Source organism: Budorcas taxicolor, chromosome 6 (assembly GCF_023091745.1).
Source record: "Budorcas taxicolor isolate Tak-1 chromosome 6, Takin1.1, whole genome shotgun sequence".
NCBI classification, from domain to species: domain Eukaryota; kingdom Metazoa; phylum Chordata; class Mammalia; order Artiodactyla; family Bovidae; genus Budorcas; species Budorcas taxicolor.
Genome location: NC_068915.1, coordinates 72707904 through 72727723, shown reverse-complemented (window position 1 = coordinate 72727723; position 19820 = coordinate 72707904). Strand labels below are relative to the sequence as shown.

The following is a 19820-nucleotide window of genomic DNA, read 5'->3' as shown; positions in this document are numbered from 1 at the left end:
ATAGAACATCCATTGTTGGGAGAATTTCTCTTCAAATTCAATGTCTGTCTTCTTATCGCTAGAACAATTTTAAAGTGCTAACTTTACATAAAGCAGGCAAATTCTTCAAGTCATTTGCTGTTTAAGTAAGCCAATTTTTATAGGGCTATAAACAAAGAATAAACTAAAGTGAAATAGGAAGACAGACATGAGGAAAAAACTGGTAAGTTATATAGCTGAACAAATAGACAAAATGCTCTAATACCACCTTGGCCACCTTAGTTCAATTAAAAGCAAAAAGAGATAAAAAAAAGAAAAACGCTTACAGATTTAGATGTCTGCTACAGTAACTCCCTTGGATTTACTAAAATGTGTACATCAATAGGTACACGGAGTCCTAAGAAAAAGAGTGCCACTTAAAAATCAGGATTGGACAGTAATTAATTTTAAAAACAAAAGGCTGTCTACTACTCCAAATGAATATAAAATGTCAGAGACCTTATACACTAAGAACTGAAGCCTTGACCAGAGTTTCATTACTCCTGCCCTTGAGCTGCCTTTTCAAGGAAGTATACATTAACCAAATGGCGATTGAGGTGTTTGCTGTAATCTTTTTCCTTTCGAAAAGAACGATCACAGAAGATACAAACAAAATCTCCTTCGGCCACTTTGACAGCCAAGGCATCCTTTCCATCTTTCCCACTGGTCTCTTGTGGAACTGGCCGAGCCCCGTTCAATCCAGAATCATCACTATCCTCTGACGTGTTGTCACTTAGGTCACTTCCATCATGACTGTGGATGCCTTCGTCTTCATCCATTTCCTGAGACTCATTTACTGCCACCGTGACAGGAGGTGATGCCACAGCAGTTGTGGACACGGCTTCTTGTTTTTCTAGCGGTAGAGAAGGCAGTGCTGGTGAAACTGGTTCTTCAACTGCCGAGTCTCTGCTGGGGAAATTCTCTGCTTGCTTCTCATCAGTGTCTGTCTCCATTGCACACAGCATAGCTTCAGCCTGAGGTTTATCCTCTGAAGTTTCACCCTCTGGCATATTCAAGTTTTGTTCAGAGGATGAAGTGTTGGCAGATTCCTTGAGAACAGCAGCAACACCAGCCAGACTCTTATCTGCCTCTTCTGCTCCCACTTTTTCAAGAGGGGCTTCTTTATTTCCTTCGCCTGCAGGGAACACATTTTGGTCTTCCGATTCTTCCCCTTTTAACTTTTCCTTTGGCAGGGGTGGTGATGGTGGGAACAGATCCTGTGCACTGGCACTTTCTTCTAGAAGCTGCTTGTCTTTAACAGGCACTAAGCCAACCTCAATAAGCACTCGCTCCTTCCGTGCCATTTCACTCAGCATGCTGGACTTTTCCTTTCTGTTATCTTTTCGAGGAGACCTTCTGGGGACCGGCTCTGTGGGAGGAGGCGGCTCTGTCTGAACAGGCTCCTTCTGAACAACCTCCATCTCAGCATCCCCCACAGGGGGAGGGGGTGGAGGAGGCTCTATCTGAACAGACCCCACCTGAGCAGGCTCTGGGGGAGGAGCAGGAGGAGGAGAAGGCTCCATCTGAACAGGGGTCACCTGAACAGGCTCCATGGGAGGAGGTGGCTCCATGTGAACAGGCCCCTTCTGGACAGCCTCGACCTCACCACACCCCATGGGAGGGGGAGGGGGAGGAGAAGGAGGTGGCAGCGGCTCCGTCTGAACACACCCCACCTGAGCAGACTCCATCTGAGTGGGCCTCCTAGGAGCAGGCTGGCTGCTTTTCTTATAGGATTTACTTCTCACAGTTTTCTTCTTTGTACTGTTTTTCATGCAAATGTTTTGCTTTTTATTCTCCTCTACTTTGCTGTCACCCTTTGGCACTTCCTGACTATTTCTGGATTTGCTTTCTGCCTTCTTTTTCTTTTTTGTCACAGGTTCCTCATCATTAACAGGCTCTTGTAAGGAATGGGCTTCAGCTTCCACCTTCCTTTTGCTTTTCTTGCTTTTGCAGCTTTTTTCTGAATTGTTTCCCGGGGACACATCCACTTCCTTAGCTTCCATGGCAGATTTGCGCGTTCTGGTGGTCACTTGGCTTGAGGCATTACTACAAGGCTTCTTCTCTTTTGAAACATTCTCTTTCTTCTCCACTTTTACAGGCCTCTCGTTTTTCTTCCCAGTCACATCCCCCTTTACTTTTGTCTGCTCTGTTTCTGTTTTCTCACTGGTGATTTTGTTATCAGGCAAGTCAGCCTCTCGCTTCTTGGTTTTCTTTAGTTTCACCTTTGAGACATCCATGGTTTTATTAGGACAAGTAGGATGCTTAGATTTGAAATGATACTGCAGATTACACTTCTTGGAAGCTGCATAGTCACATACAGGGCAGTTGAACTGCCGCGGATTAACATGTAGCTCCACGTGTTTTTTGAAGTTACTTCTGTCTGCTGTTTTGTAGTCACAGTGTGGGCAGTTAAGAGGTTTAGGCCCATTGTGAACCTGTCTCGCGTGGCGGGTCACTTCATGTTGATTAGAGGCCACATAACTGCACTGGTCACACTTAAATGGCTTCTCACCTGAAGGTAGACAAGAGATGTTACAGAAGGCACACATTAAGAAATGAATTCAAGATTTATTCAAATATGTTCATCAAGAAGTGTGGATAGATATAAAACAAAAACCACCAAAACTATTTCATGAAGACTTGATCATGCAATTTACCATATTTATTTGTATATCTTTCGTATTTATTTGTATATCTTTCCTCTATCCCTTGACTTCTGATTCTCATCCTAAACAAAGGAATAATTATCTTAATCATCTTCTAAAAAGTTCATCAAGTTAGGGCTCTCAAACACTCTTAAAGAACACAGATACATGAAGAAATATACAATTACTGAAAAAGGACTTAGGCTCTTGATGCTAATTTTTGGGCAAAGGCACTCAAAAAGGTTACATACTTTTAACGTTTTTATGTAGTTAAAACAAATGTATAAAGGAACAGAACATAAAATTCCCATACATTTAAGATAAACCTTGAGACTTCAAAAGAAATACTTCATACTCGAGGCCACACTCCCAGACCTTTATGTGAAAGCGTTAAAACAATGCTTTGACCCTTTGTCCATCATAGCAGAGTTGAATCAGATTTCACTCAGCAAATTTTTCCACTGCCAGAGCTGCTATTCTACAGCAAAATATAACAAGTCAGAAATCCTTTCTAGATTTTCTCCCACTTTCTTCTAACAAATGAGCAAAGAAACCAGGGGCATACAAATAGATATGGCATATAAAATAAGCACAAGTTATAATCACAGGCACATACAAGACCAGAAGCCCTCCCACCCCCAAATTAAAGGCATAAGATTTAACTCATTCTACCTGAATACATACCCATCTAGATCACACTCTAGCAAATATTACCAAATGGTATCCATACCCCACTGGTCCAATGGAATGCATAGCAGAAAAATGGAAATTGACATTTATGAAAATTCATCTCTCAACATTCTCAAATTCACATAAAATCTTTTAAATTTTTTTGTAAAGCCAAACTACTCAGACATTAAGTAAAACCATAGATAATAAGCTTTACATGATCAGAAGATATCTGATTACAGAATACTTGACCACAAAAACAAAAACTTATCCAAGTATGTCAAACTATAAGCTCTTTTCCACATTAGTCCAGTAACAGATTCATAAAGAGAGGTTTCTAACAACATGCTACATTACTCTCCACTTGGCCCCTTTTTGTCCTTTCCATTGAATGACTTCAGTGGAGACAAACATCTACTTAATATATACAGAAACAGAATGGGGGAAACAAGATATGTGACATAACGGTTAAGAACTTGTTCTACAGTAAGAATACCTACAGAGATCAAGTACAGGCTCTGTAACTTACTGTGAGGTCTTGAGCAAGGTACTGAGAACTCTCTAAGGCTCAATTTCTTCATGTGTAAACTATTCTTATGTGTTGTAAGCTATAAATAATCTAATCCATATAAAGCACTTAAGTGTAGAACAGACGGCCAAACAGTCAATACATATTACCTGTAATTTATGACTTTTGGAATGAACTGGTGTATTATAGAACAGGTAAACACAAAGGAAGATTTCAGGTGCTTATCCTGCCTTACTATATAAACCTTACCTTTGAGTAAACAAAGAGCTGATGAATGAACTCGCTCTCGTTAGGAAAATATTTGTGCTCTTAAAAGAATTATAAAGAAAATGTCACCACTTTATAAGCCCTAATGAATGAGAGCATTTTCATAGCCAGCATCAAGCAAGATGCAAGCATCCACCTGTGAAATGATCAAGAAATGGAGTTCCTAGAACTCTGTTTTAAACTCCAATGGCATCATTTATTTGCTTCATTTACCCCACCCATATTTTTGCTTTACTGCCATTAAATCTGTTGCATTGGAAGATCAATTCATCAAGTTGATTAGTTTATTAATATCTAGCTGAATGAAAATTCTTTTGCCCTGTACCAACAGTTTTAACTTAACTTCCTTTTACAGTTCTAGTAAAAATTTTTACCTGTTTTTCATCTTTATAAATGTGCCAGCTATCTGTTTTATCATTCCCAAATTAATTTATAAATGTAAAGCAAATTCAAAAAGGGAGTTTTATAAGCTATACACATTCTTATCAAGTAGAGTCCAGACAGAATAACAAAGGAACTTCTAATTCAAGAGTAATAGGGGTGTACTACTCAGCAATAAACACAACATTCTGTTAACGCAGCATGGAATGACTCTCAAAAACATTTTACAGAAAGATGTTAAATCTTTAATAGAAATCAGAGTATCACTTGATGGAAGAATATGGCAATACTGACTAGAAAGGGTAAGGAGGCAATTTTTCTAAGGGTAGTAGAGACATTTCATGTCTACACCAAAATGGCAGTCAAACAAGAGAAAGCATACATAAAATCACTGACCTATATGCCTAACACGTGCATTTTCGTGTGGGTAAATAAAACCTTAATAAAATATGTTTAAAAAGTTATTCTAGGGCTTCCCTGGTGGTCAAGTGGTTAAGAATCTGTCTTGCAACACACAAAGGACACCAGTTTGATCCCCGGGTCTGGGATGATCCCACATGCCACAGCGCTACTCAGCTCATGTGCCACAACTACTGAAGTCCATGCGCCATAACGAAGAGTAGCCCCTGCTCGCTGCAACTAGGGAAAGCACAAGTGCAACCACAAAGACCCACCGCAGCCAAAAAGCATAAATAAATAAAATGAATCAATAAATCTTAAAAAAAATTATTCAAACTTCACAAAAAGACTCTCAAACCATAATATGTTTCAAATGACTCAGCTATTAAAAATAGTGCCTTCAGGGAATTCACTGGTGGCCCAGTGGTTAGGACTACATGCTTCCACTGCAGTGGGCACAGGTTTGATCCCTGATTGGAGAACTAAGATCCTGAAAGCCACTTGGCCAAGAGAAAAAAAAAAAAAAAACAGTGCCTCCATAATAATCACCAAGTACTCAGTGGAAGGAAAATAGTTTATGCTGAAAAAATTATTTTTCCATCTTAAACATAAGTAGTCCATGACAGAATTCAGTTAAGATGTTAATTCCCTTTAACAAACAGTCACTGTGCTCATAAATGGAAAATATTCAAAATGAATTCCTATGCTAGCAGGATGGAAGAACTATCCAGTATGATACCTACAAAAATATTACAAAGGGACATGTAAATCAGATGCATTCCCTCCAGTTCTAAATATTTCATCCAAGATGAAATGGTAACATATCTACTGAGAATTAGAAAAGAAGAGTTGTGGATCATATCAGGACCTCCAAAGGGTCAGTGTGGCAAAAATGAAATAATTATCCATTCTAGACCACCTACACAAATACTGACTTTTTAACTTTGCCATCTTCATACCTTCATAATGGGGGCCAATTCTGGATGGTAATCATGGTCATTTCAGTTCTAGGGTGGACAGTTCTCCCAGGTGTTATAGTCCTGTATTTTATTTATTATAAGTGAATTGGGATCATAGATTATCAATCACTCTTTAAAGTTTGGCTTTTGTAAATCAATCTTTGGAAACCTTAACAATTCTCAAGAGAACAAAACCAAATGTCAGGAACTAAGCAACTAACAAGGAATCCCTGGAACCCAGCAACCACACACTGAAATTATATTAAAAATATACATAAATATCCAAATTACATTAAAAATAAATCATAAGTAATGATCCAGTTCCAAGTATAGAACAACTTCTTTATAATGGTAGTTTACTAAAAATGATTTAAGAAGTTCCCATTTCTTACCAACCTGAATGAGTACGCATATGCCTGGTTAAATGAGTCTTCTGAGAACTTGAGTAAGGACAAAGTTCACATTTGTATGGACGTTCACCTACAAAAATACAGTGATTAATGTTCAAATGATAAAATAAGACAATTACAATTCTCACTAACAATACATACATACATAATTTAATACTGAGTTTTGGGGGTTTTTTTTGGCTGCTCAGTTCAGCATGTGAGACCTTAGTTCCCAGACCAAGGATCGAACCCATGCCCTTTGCGCTAGGAGCATGGAGTTAACCACTCCACCACCAGGGAAGTCCCAGTTATACTCATAAAGCTACGGGGACTGACAGCAACTCAAGGGAACAGTGATTTACTACTAAGGAATTTAAGCCTCAAAGGCAGAAAATTTGTGCGTTTTGGACATGGGCTGTTGACCACAAAATATACTAAAAAAAATCTTGACATTTGTCTATTTTTGGGCCACAAGATAACAATTAGGACCTCAGGCAAGCGTCCTCATCTATAAAAGTAACAGTATCTCCACTTTCTAGAATTGTGAGAATTTAAATTAATATATAGATAGCCTTCAGCCCTGTGCCTGACACATAGAGCCTTCAATAAATACATTATTATTCTGTCTATATTATGCATTACAGCAGCAGATGTACCTCATAACAAGGGACAACGAGGGACTTTCCCGGCAGTCAATTGGTTAAGACTCCATACTTCCACTGCAGGGGGCACAGGTTCAATATCTGGTAGGGGAACTAAAGATCCCACATGTCATGTGGCTTGGCCAAAAACAAAAAACAAACAAAAAACCCATGGAACAAGGAAAGGAAAGACAAAGAGAAAAAAAGAAAGAAAGAATGTGGCGATAAGTGTGAAATGTGTTCCTAGTAACTATCCAGCGATTATTAGCCGATACCTGTAGATTAGACATAAATAGCTCATGGCAACAGGATGCCTACTTTAGCCTAAAGAATTCGGAGATTAAAAAATGTTGAAATGTATTTATGTAAAAAGATACGTAATTGCCAACAAGCACTTGAAAAGATGCACAATATCATTAGTCACAACAGAAATGTAAATCAAAACCACAGTGAGATGATTTCACACCCACCAGGATGGCTATAATCAAAATAACAGATATTAACATTTATTTGTTAGGTTGTGGAGAATTTAGAACCCTAATACAGTGCTGGTGGGCCTGTAAAATAGTGCAGCCACTTTGGAAAACAGCTTGTCAGTCCCTCAAATGATTAAACATAATTACCATATGGCTAAACAATTCCACTCCTAGGTGTATATTTACCTAAGAAAAATAAAAACATATGTCTACACAAAACCTTGCAGAAGAATGGCAATAGCAGCATTACTCACAATAGCCAAAAAGTGGGAATAATCCAAAAATCCATTAACTAATAGAAAAACAAAATGTTGCTTACCCATTTTAGAGAAGTATTTGGCAACAAAAGGAAAACAAGTACTGTATGTTTGATGTGGATGAACCTTGAAAACGTAAGTGAAAGAAGGTAGCCACTGAGGGCCACGTATTATCTGATTCCATTGATATGAAGTGTTCCGAACAGTTCAGTTCACAGTGAACTGTATGGTATATCAATTGTGTATCAGTAAAGTTGTTACCAAAAAAAGCTAAGAAAAATTTAATACCATGAAGATTAACATGAAGGATCAACTACAGATACTTTACTTTTAAATTCTTCCTAACAAAATAGATTGCATCTATCTGTGCAACTCACCAAAATAGGCATAAATACTCTAGAAACACTAATTATTTTCCATTCACACGTATAGGCAAAAATGTCATCTTTCAAAGTAGAATCTGTGAACTGGTTAGATAGCAAAACCACAAAATGAAAAATCTACTGAAGACTCAAATGAAAATCCTCAGCCCCTTACCATAATAAGTACCTATAAAAAAGATACAGAAGTTTCAATCTTAGCTGTATGTGACCCTGGGTACAATACTTTAGGCTTTCAATAAACACTTAACTGTTTCCTTTCCAAACATATAACTGACACCCCAAAAAAATTTAATAAGATAAACACACTGGTATTATTTTTTATGGTGACTTGCATGGCGGTTGTTAAGTATATATATTTGTAAAAATCCATCATTGTCAATAATACCTCAATTTTTAAAAATTCATAAATGTATATATGTAAAAGTCATGCACTTCACTGAATATCACACTTATTACCTAAAAGCTCTACAGATTATGGCCAATTCTATGATAAATTAGGCCCCAAAGTTTTCACAAGACTGTTAAAGGAACATGAAGTACTTATGGCTAAAGTGTATATGGTATCTGAGATTTGTTTTATGACACTGCAAGTGAGGTTAGTTTAGTCTAACCTTAGTCTAACAGTTTGTTTTCTAACAGTTTGTTTAATTAAAACTCTTAAGTGATTAATGGTGTAGGATTCTCCAGTTACTCTCATTTCCTATGCCATGTGACTTTGAGACTTTTTTACTTTTGAGATAAAATGGTTGCAAAGCCTAGAGACAATCACAGATTATAACAAATTCCAAAGAGATTTCAAATTCTTTTATATAACTAGATTTTAAGCTTTAAATTACACAGAAGCCATCTGTTGGAGTTTCTAAATCTTGCTACACATGTCTTTCTTGTAATGGAATTTCATCTGCAAGTCTTCTTGTTTATGTCTACCCCTTCAACATCAATTCCTCTCCTCACTAGGACTCACTTTAGGGTTCAGTGCTGCAGAGTGACAACTACTGCAAATGGGATCTGATGCAAACAGCATTCCACAGCCCTTCTCACTGCTGATGGGAGGAGCAGAGTATTAGGTTACGCTATTCATATTATTCAGACCAGCAATCAGTCCTCAAAGGTACCAATTCTTACCAGGAAAATGTACGGCAACTATCAATATTATAAACATTGCTTTCAAAAAATAAGACCCGTTAATTACAAAGATTTGAAAGTCAATTTACAAGTGAATAAATAAGGGGTATTGGGGAAAATGGGGAGCAACCACTGAGAGGTGCTTCCTTTTGGGGTGAAGATGTCCTAAAATTGACTGCGGTATGGGCTCCACAATTCTGCAAACATACTAAAGCCAATGCATTCTAACATTAAATGGATGAACTGTGTGGAAGTGGAATATAGTTATTTTAAAATATGAATTGTCAAATATGATAAAATATTAATAACTAATAACTGTTGGGTAGAGGTGATGGGTACCTGTGGGTACCCATGTTTACTTTTTACTTTTGAGATGTTATTTACTTCTGAGATGAGATTTACCCATCTTTAATTCTCTTTACTTCTGAGATATTTGAAATTTTTCACATTTTTAAGACCACTCCATTCTGGGGGGTACAGTACACTTAATGAGAAAGGTACTCTTACCTGTATGAGTTCGAACATGCTGAACATAATTGTTTTTTCTGTCTGAAAAATAGTTGCATTTCCCACATGTGTAAACTTTCCTTGGAAAATGGTTTCTCAGGTGTTTCCTCCAGTGATATTCACTCACTGTGGTGTACGTGCATATGATACACTTGTAGACTCGCTCATTGTCCCCGGCTCGGGTGTGATGTTTCAGGTGAGCAGTATAGTGATCATAGCGATTGGTATTGTAGCCACAGCGGTCACAGCGGATGGGGCCCTTGGAGAAATCGCCCTCTTCTCCAGTAGAAGAGCCGGATTCCCTGGCTTTTGCTTGCTTCTCTGCACTTTCTTCCACAAAAAATTTCTTGGCGCTATGAACTCGGATGTGATGCACAAACTGCTCTTCAGATTCTGCTTCATACTGGCATGGTTTACAGCGGAAGGGTTTGGTCTTCAAGTTCTTGCACTTGTCCTCTGCTACGGGTGTTTCCTGAGGAAGGTCTTTATTTGAGCTGTACGTTTCTGAGGCAGCTGCTACCTCAAACACAGGCTGTGGCTGCACAACGTTGAGTTCCAAACTTTCCAGTTCCATGTTCTCCAGCCCATTGGGTTGGCCTTTCACCTCAGGAGACTCCTCAAGTGCTTCTCCATCACTATCTGAGAAGTTGCTATCCCCAACAGGCATCAATTCTGCCATCTGTCTTTCTTCGCCAACCACGTAATCACAGCAGCCGCCATTTACCTCCCCAGTTAAGGCCACGTTTGCCAACATGATAAGCTGAGGCGCAGCCAGTTCAGCTCGAGAGAGATCAGGCAAGTCATACATGTCATTTGGCAAGGCCATGCCCATGGTGCCACTGCCAGTGAACAGCCCTCCTCCTCCGGAAGACTGCCCCATTACCTGGGTGGCCATATCTGTGCTCTGCATTCAAAACAAAACAAAAAACACACAAAAGCACCAGTTTAAGCACAACATTTACCAGTGTAAAACTAAAACATCACTGTGGTTCTTTGTAACTTAATACCTTTTCCCACATAACCTTTTAACTCAATCAGCTTCATTAACTACTGAAAGTCAGTCTTTAAAATCATTTTCTAAGTCCAAACTCTCTTTTCTGCAGTTATCAAAAAATTTTCTGTATCCGCTATAAGAAATTCTATCAAGTGTGACACAACTCATCCATCAACTAAGTCTGCCAACGGTGTGCCTTCCCTCAAGCACTTTTACTTTTTCTAGTGGAAAAATGTAAGTAACCTTCATTTTTAGTGCTAATTAAAATTAAATATAGCTTTGTACAAATGGGTTAGAGGCACCAACCCCCAGTACAGTTAAAAATCGCTTCTTTTTGGCTCCACAAAAACTAAGAGTACCAATAGTCTACTGTTGACCAGAAGCCTTAAGGATAAGTCAGTAAACATGTATTTTGCATGTTACACGCATTTATATAATAGATACATGAAAAAGTTGTTAAAATCATAAGGACTACATTTCCAGTACTGTATTCATAAATACAGTAAGTATACATCCCCTGTGTACCAGATGAATTACACCTGTCATACCTTTATCAATATTGTATGATATAAAATACTGCAGATATTATACATATTACTAACACTAGTCATTAGAAGGGGCTTCCCTGGTGGCTCAGAAGTTAAAGCGTCTGCCTGGAATTCAGAGAAAAGATATTGTGAAAAAGAAATTCATACTCATTTACAGTTATAACAAAGCACTGGTAACACTGAAGCAACGATATGACTGCTTTACTGAAATCTACTCCAATCGATAGGACTGCTTCCCAGTAGCCAAGCCGATATGCAAATAAATGAGTCATAAAATTTTTATTTAGCATATAGTGTAAGGCATTTTCATAACATAGTATTAGAAATAGTTTTTTCTTAACTGCATGTATGTATCATGGGCTGATATGCTGTTTCTCAGACAGCATATAGTAACGTAATTATTATATATTTTTTAAAATTTAGTTTTCTATGAAGACCTACAAAACCTTCTAGAACTAACACACAAAAAAGATGTCCTTTTCATTATAGGGGACTAGAATACAAAAGTTACAAGTCAAGAGATACCTGGAGTAACAGGCAATTTTGGCCTTGGAGTACAAAACGAAGCAGGTCAAAGGCTAACAGGAGATTTGCCAAGAGAACACACTGGTAATAGCAAACACCCTCTTTCAACAACACAAGAGAAGACTCTACACATGGACATCATTAGATGTCCAACACCAAAATCAGACTGATTATATTCTTTGCAACCAAAGATGGAGAAGCTTTATACAGTCAGCAAAAACAAGACTGGGAGCTGACTGTGGCTTAGATCATGAACTCCTTATTGCCAAATTCAGACTTAAATTGAAGAAAGTAGGGAAAACCACTAGACCATTCAGGTATGACCTAAATCAAATCCCTTATGATTATACAGTGGAAGTAGATTCAAGGGATTCGACCTGATACACAGAGTGCCTGAAGAACTATGAACAGAGGTTCCTAACATTGTATAGGAAGCAGTGATCAAGACTCTCCCCCAAGAAAAGGAAATGCAAAAGGGCAAAGTCGTTGTCTGAGGAGGCCTTACAAATAGCTGAGGAAAGAAAATATGCCAAAGGCAAAGGAGAAAAGGAAACATACATCCATCTGAATGCAGAGTTCCAAAGATAGCAAGGAGATAAGAAAGACTTCTTCAGTGATCAGTGCAAAGAAATAGAGGAAAACAATATAATGGGAGGTCTAGAGATCTCTTCAAGAAAATTAGATACCAAGGGAACATTTCGAGCAAAGATGGGCACAATAAAGGACAGAAATGGTAAGGACCTAACAGAAGCAAAAGATATTAAGAAGAGCTGGCAAGAATACAAAGAATTATACAAAAAAGATCTTCATGACCCAGATAATGACGATGATGTGATCACTCACCTAGAGTGAATCCTCGAGTGCGAAGTCAAGCAGGCCTTATTAGGAAGCATCACTACCAACAAAGCTAGTGGAGGTGATGGAATTCCAATAGAGCTATTTCAAATCCTGAAAGATGATGCTGTGAAAGTGCTGCACTCAATATGCCAGCAAATTTGGAAAACTCAGCAGTGGCCACAGGACTGGAAAAGGTCAGTTTTCATTTCAATCCAAAAGAAAGGCAATACCAAAGAATGCTCAAACTACCGCACAATTGCACTCATCTCACATGCTAGTCAAGTAATGCTCAAAATTCTCCAAGCCAGGCTTCAACTGTACATGAACCGTGAACTTCCTGATGTTCAAACTGGATTTAGAAAAGGCAGAGGAACCAGAGATCAAATTGCCAACATCTGCTGGATCATCGAAAAAGCAAAGTTCCAGAAAAATATCTACTGCTTTATTGACTATGCCAAAGCCTTTGACTATGTGGATCACAACAAATTGTGGAAGATTCTGAAAGAGATGGGAATACCAAACCACCTGACCTGCCTCCTGAGAAATCTGTATGTAGGTCAGGAAACAACAGTTACAACTGGACATGGAACAATAGACTGGTTCCAAATCGGGAAACGAATACATCAAGGCTATATAATGTCACCCTGCTTATTTAACATATGCAGAGTACATCATGAGAAATGCCAGGCTGGATGAACCACAAGCTGGAATCAAGATTGCCGGGAAAAACATCAATAACCTCAGATAGGCAGATGACACCACCCTTATGGCAGAAAGTGAAGAAGAACTGGAAGAGACTTGATGCAAGTGAGAGAGGAGAGTGAAAAAGTTGGCTTAACGCTCAACACTCAGACCCATCACTTCATGTCAAACAGACGTGGAAACAGTGTCAGACTTTATTTTGGGGGGCTCCAAAATCACTGCAGATGGTGACTGCAGCCATGAAATTCAAAGACGCTTACTCCTTGGAAGAAAAGCTATGACCAACCTAGAGAGCATATTAAAAAGCAGAGACATTACTTTGCCAACAAAGGTCCCTCTAGTCAAGGCTATGGTTTTTCCAGTAGTCATGTATGGATGTGAGAGTTGGACTATAAAGAAAGCTGAGTGCCGAAGAATTGGTGCTTTTGAACAATGGTGTTGGAGAAGACTCTTGAGAGTCCCCTTGTATTGCAAGGAGATCTAACCAGTCAATCCTAAAGGAAATCAGTCCTGAATGGTCATTGGAAAGACTGACGCTGAAGCTGAAACTCCAATCCTTTGGCCACCTTATGTGAAGAACTGACTCACTGGAAAAGACCCTGACGCTGGGAAGGATTGAAAGCAGTAGGAGAAGGGGACAACAGAGCCTGAGATGGTTGGATGGCATCACCGATTCTATGGGTTTGAGTAAGCTCCAGGAGTTGGTGATGGACAGGGAAGCCTGGCATGCTACAGTCCATGGGGTCACAGAGTTGGACACGACTGAGCCACTGAACTAGACTGAAAATTTATTTTTGACTGTACTGAGTCTTCGTTGCAGCATGTTGACTTTCTCTAGTTTCGACAAGCAGAGGCTGCTCTATAGTTGCAGTGGCTTCTCTTGTTGCAGTGCTGGGGCTCTAGAGCCCAGGCTTTAGTAGTTGAAGCCCATGGGCTTAATTGCTGCTCGGCATGTGGGTAGGATCCTCCCAGACCAGGGACTGAACTTATATCCCCTGCTATGGCACATGGATTCTTAACAACTGGACCACCAAGGAAGTTCCAGGTAATGTAATTATTTAAAAGCAAAATTATACAACAGTAGAAAAACTAATACATTATAAATTTCATATTAAATATCACTTTAAACCTTTCTCAAGTCTTGTACACAATGAATTCTTAGGTAACAATGGTGATGACACAATGTCTTCCAGCTCTTGGTGTACAATTACTAGATTTTCACAAGACATTCATACACATACATGACAGATAAGTTTATTAACTGAATGGTGTGATTAACATTCATTAAGCAGAGAAGTGAATCATCATCAAGGTCTTCATCCTCCTGTCTTCTGTTGAGTAGGGGGGTGTGGGGAGGAAGGGTTGCTCTTGCTGAGTCAGGAGTAGCAGTGAGACGAGGCAGAGGAAGTATAAGGGAAGGCAGAAGGAGGTGCAGAGAGAGAAGAGGTGGAGGAAGTGGAAAGAGGTCTAACTTGAGAGAAATATATCTTAAATTTCTGTCCAAATTTGGCTTTTCTACTTCTCTAAAAATGTTTCTATTTGGTACTAATCCTTCTACCACGGGCTTTAGTTTTAGTGTTTGTATCATACAAGGGGACAAGTTGTAAAAGAAATCAAAAGTAGTCTTCAATAAAAGGAACCTTGCTGCCAGACTGTCTAATGTCAATTTGTTTTCTGGCACTGCTTCTTCCGTGTCTTTTTCCTTACAGTCTTGCACTGGTTCAAAAGGACTCACCTCCCAATTAACTTCCATTAATTTCTCTGGTATGCTATCTATTAACTCTTGAATATTCCCAAAATATGTATCTTGAAGCCTTTCATCCACCCCACCCGCAACCTTTTTCCAATATCCACTATCTCTTTCATGACTTCCTTGATTGGCTCTTGTAAATCCTGTGAATTCATGTACAACATGTGGACACAGTCTCTTCTGGCAGAAATTTCTATTAGGCTTGATGACCTTCATAGTTTTTTCTATCACAATGATAACATCTTCAACAGTATGATCCTTCTAGACTTTCATGATGTTCTATCAGGGTTGTCTTCCATAGCACCAACAACCCTTTCTACAGAGTACCATGTGTAATGAGATTTCAAGGTCTTTATGATACCTTAATATAGGCTTTACTCAAAGACACTATGTTTGGGAACCACTTTGACAGACTTCCCAGGTGGTACTAGTGGTAAAGAACCTCCCTGCCAATGTAGATAAAAGAGACCTGGGTTCGATCCCTGGGTTGGAAAGATCCCCTGGAAGAGGAAACGGCAAACCAGTCCAGTATTCTACCTGAAGAATCCCATGGACAGAAGAGCCTGACAGACTGCAGTCCATAGGGTCACAAAGAGTGGGACACAACTGAAGCAACTTAGCACATACATATGAATACCACTTTGACACCTTCAATGTTGAACTCATGGGGTTAAGGTGGCCAGGGTCACTGTCCAATACCAAAGAACCTTCAAATGCAGTCCCGTTACTGCGAAGTACTTCATAATCAGGGATAAAGCATCAGTGGAACCAATTTAGATAAGTATTCTCATTGCCCTGGCCTTCTTGTTATACAACCAAAAGAATAGTAACTGGTGTTTATCTTTAAGGATAGTGGGCTTATGAAGTTCCCTGGTGGCCTAATGGTTAGGATTCTGGGCTTTCACTGCAGTGGCCAACGTTCAGTCGAAGGTGGGGGAACTGAGATCGTGCAAGCCAAAAAAAGAAAGGAAGACAAAGAATGAAAGAAAAACAATTCCATTAAAAAAAAAAAAAGTGGGCTTGGCAGCTTTATAGATAAGAACAGTCCTGATCAAAAACTCAATTTGCACAAAACAAGTTAGTCTTCAACCAGCCTTAAATTCGAATTAATGCTCACTTCTCTTCTTTAGTATGAATGAGCTTTTTGCAACTTCTTCCAGACTAGGGCACATTACTCTGTATTAAAAACCTGTTTAGGCAGACAGCCTTTCTCTTCAATAATTTTGTTAACAGCATCTGGGAACTCAAAGCTGGTTCTGCTATCTTGATATTTTTTCAGCCAAAACTCTTTTTAAAATTACCAAACCATTCTCTGCCAGCATTAAAGTCTCTAGATTTAGAAACTTCATTTTCCTTTTGCTTTAAGTTGTCATACAATACCTTCACTTTTTCTCGAATCAATTTACTCTATACGTATGCCTTTCACAACTATACCCACATAAAAATTTTTTTCTTTTTTTTTGTAAGGTTACATCACGCAGCTTGGTGGCTTGTGGTATCTTAGTTTCCCAACCAGGGATTAAACCTGAACCCTCAAGCAGTGAAAGGTGTCCCAACTACTGGACAACCAGGGAATTCCCAAAAAGGCATTTTTAATATCAGACAGAAGGCATTTTACAAAAAGTATAAGGCTTTCATATCTGCTGGCAAAAATGCAGAGATAATCTCCAAATTTCCTTTTCTTTTTTTTGCAATAACCCTTACACTAGATTCACTGATCTTGAAGTGGTGGGTAATGGAAATTGCAGAACTTGATATGGTCAATATCAAGCAATTTAACTTTTTCTTCTAATGTCATGACTTTACTGCTTGGGAGCATTTCCAGCATCACCAATGGCACTTCATATGGGTCCCATGGAGTCATTCAAGGTTTCTGGTATCCCACTAAACACAATGAAAAACACTCAGGAAATGGGAGAGGTGGCTTTTTTTCTGTAAGCACAATTTACTGGAGAGAACTGCTCACCCAGATATGATTAGACTTACAAGACATTTTAAGTGGATACCTCCAACACTTGAGGCTCACCAAAATAGCAACAAGAAGTAGCTATGAAATGATTACAGACCTATAGTATGGACCACAGTTAATATGCAGTTATGGATGAATGATTGATCTTTACATTTGTTTACACATCTCTCTGGACAGGAATGGTGCCATCGTGGTCTGTAATTGTTGATAACTTTTATTAGATTTGTATACATTTTATGGTAGTAAATGATAAAATACACTATTATCTATGTATACTTTATGCATTCATGATGTACCTTTTTCTAAATTTTTCATATTTCTAGGCTATATGCATCATCTGTAGACTTCTGCAAAATGTTGCAGATTTATGAGAAATTTTCCAATATATTTCTTGAAAAAAATTCACATATAAGTGAACCCACGCAGTTCAAATCCCTGTTGTTCAAGGGTCCAATGTACTTTGAAAAAGTACATAATGCCACTGAAGTATTACTTAAGTTTCTTTTCTTGATGATCTGTTTAAAAGTACACAAAAATTAAAGATCTTTTTTCCTGTGAAAAGGGAAGTTTAGTGTATTCAAATATACACAAATGAAAACACAAGAGCTTTCAAACACCCATAACTGAATAACTCAAATCAGCAACATTCTTGCCTTGTGTTTGATCTGACTCAACTGCCTCGAGGAGCCATAATAAAATCACTTTGAAAAAAAGTTGGGCTTTTTAATAAAGTGTCTTAACCTCATTACTTTCCAACCTGCTGCTGCCGCTGCTAAGTCGCTACAGTCGTGTCCGACTCCGTACAACCCCATAGACGGCAGCCTAAAAGGTGTTAATTCTCAAATTAGATGTTCTCTTGCGAATTAGAAAAAGCAAAGTGGCAAGGACTCAAAAAATTTTACACCCAAAATACCGAAAGTAATCAGTTTCACCCAAGCGCATAAAGACAAACTCGTTGAGTCATAGGTACCAACGAAAGTTGGAATCAAATGCCATCACACAGCAAAGGCTGTCCAAGGCCTTAACGAAACAGCCCAGGCGACTCGTAATTCCTAATTCTCCCCAAACCCTAACTACCATCCCCACAGGCATTTCCCACGTTGCTCAGGAAGGCCGTCCGCGCACAGCCCGAAAGCCCAATGTGCAGCTCGGATCCTACGTGCTGCCTTCACCAGCGCCGGCCTCGGCCGCGGCATTCCTGACTGACATAGGCATTCGGCCATTTTCTCAAAATACGTACCAAACACAAAGCAGCTCTTCGCAAACTCCGGCGCCCTCGCTTCCCCTCGCCTCGGCCCGCTCACTACACCACCGACACACCAAGTCGTCCTGAAGCGTTTCCTGGGCTCCCCACCACTGAAGACGGAGAGACGGGCAAATTCGGGGCGCCGTTGAGTCTTCCCAGTCCAGGCTGCCCCCTCCCGGCCCGCGCGCCCCAGTCCGGGAAGAGTGAGCAAAGTTGCCGCGTCGTCGTCGTCCCCGCTCCTCGCCCGCCCAGGGCTCGCCCTCCGCAGGGGGCCGGGAGCCTCCGCGCGCCCTCCCGAGGCGCCCGGCCCCGAGCGCCAGAGGGGGCCCCCTGCGCCCCGGAAGTCTGAGGCTCACTCCCCCACGGCGCCCCGCGGGACGCGCGCCCCGGCCCCGCCGACTCCGGCGGCCAGACGACCCCGCACGCAGGGCCTGGGCGGCCTGGCGGCCCGAGCGCAGAAATCGCTGTCCAGCCCCATTGGCGGAACCGCCCGGGTCCCGGGCTGACTCAACCAGCCCGGCCGCACTCAACGGCGCCTTCCGGCGAAAGGGAGAGGCCGGGGAGGGAGGAAGACGCGAGGGCCGCCGGCAGGCGAGGGGCTGCGGCGGGACCTGGAGCAGGAGGAGCACGAGAGGAAGTAAGTTTCAGGACTAGGGCCCCAAGCAGCTCCGCTCCTGGCCTCAGGACAAGACATCCCCGGCGCCTGCGCCCGCGCGGCGGCCCGGCCTCGACTGGGGAGGGGGTCCTGGCGCCGCGCCGCCCCTCACCGACGCCCCCGGCCCAGCCCCCCGGCGGCGACGATGTAACCCGATCCCGCCCGGCCGCCCGCCCCCGCCCGACGCGGCGGTCGCCGCCGCCCGAGCCACAGTATCTGCAAATCAGCCCTGGACAGCGCCTCGCTCCGCGTCCTTCCGCGCCCTCCCCTTCTCGCGGCCACCGCCGCCCGGCCGACCCGCCGCCCCCACCCGACCGTGCCTCAGACCGCGCCGCGCTTACCGGCCTTCCTGGGCGAGGAGGGGCGACGACCCGCGTCGCCGCTCCTTCACGGACTACTTTTCTTTGTTGCAGGAGTTTCGGGGGAGGGGAGGGTAAGGGTGGAAAAGTTGGACGCTGGGCCCGTCGAGGCCCGCGAAGACCCAGTGGGGCTGCACAGAGTGTTCAGGCCGCTGGCTCTCGCCCTGCGGTCCGGGCCGCCGCCGCCACCCACAGCAAGCTCTGGGGCCCCAGGCCTCGGCGGCGCTTACTCTGCTCCTGCGCCCTGAGCTCGCGGGAGCCGCACATTCCAACACAGGCGGCTGCGCCGCGCACCCGACCCGCGCCGCCGCCGCCACTCCCGGGACACGCCCCCTCACCGCCCGCGCGCGCCCGCCGGACACGCCCCCGCCGCTGCCCTCGCGCGTAGCCGCCTGGCGCGCCCCGCCCCTGGGCGAAGGAGTCTGTTGGGGGCCCGGGCTTTGGATGGGGCAGCGCCCAGACGTAGCAGCACCTAATTCCCCCAGTGTCTCGAACTCGGGCTCTGAGGTCAGAGGAGAAGCCAGCCCCGCTTCCTTTGTTGATTTCCTTCATAAACTAACAACAGAAAAGTTATCCCCCAGCTCTGGAGT

At 41.6% G+C, this 19820-nt stretch overlaps 2 protein-coding genes across 2 annotated transcripts; one reads left to right on the top strand and one right to left on the bottom strand.

The window, feature by feature from the left end:
• Positions 1–515: 515 nt before the first annotated feature.
• On the bottom strand, positions 516–10549 carry LOC128049791 (RE1-silencing transcription factor-like). The gene is made up of 3 exons (XM_052642107.1): positions 9646–10549; positions 6264–6347; positions 516–2530 (listed from the first exon to the last, which is right to left on the bottom strand). The coding sequence occupies exons 1-3, from the start codon at positions 10538–10540 to the stop codon at positions 516–518; spliced, it is 2994 nt and encodes a 997-aa protein (XP_052498067.1). The 5' UTR covers positions 10541–10549.
• A 4614-nt stretch (positions 10550–15163) lies between these two features.
• LOC128049519 (basic proline-rich protein-like) lies at positions 15164–19308 on the top strand. Its single transcript, XM_052641762.1, has 4 exons — positions 15164–15251; positions 18059–18181; positions 18485–18807; positions 18901–19308. Exons 1-4 carry the CDS (start codon positions 15164–15166, stop codon positions 19306–19308), a joined length of 942 nt encoding a protein of 313 aa, XP_052497722.1.
• The last annotated feature ends 512 nt before the right edge of the window (positions 19309–19820 follow it).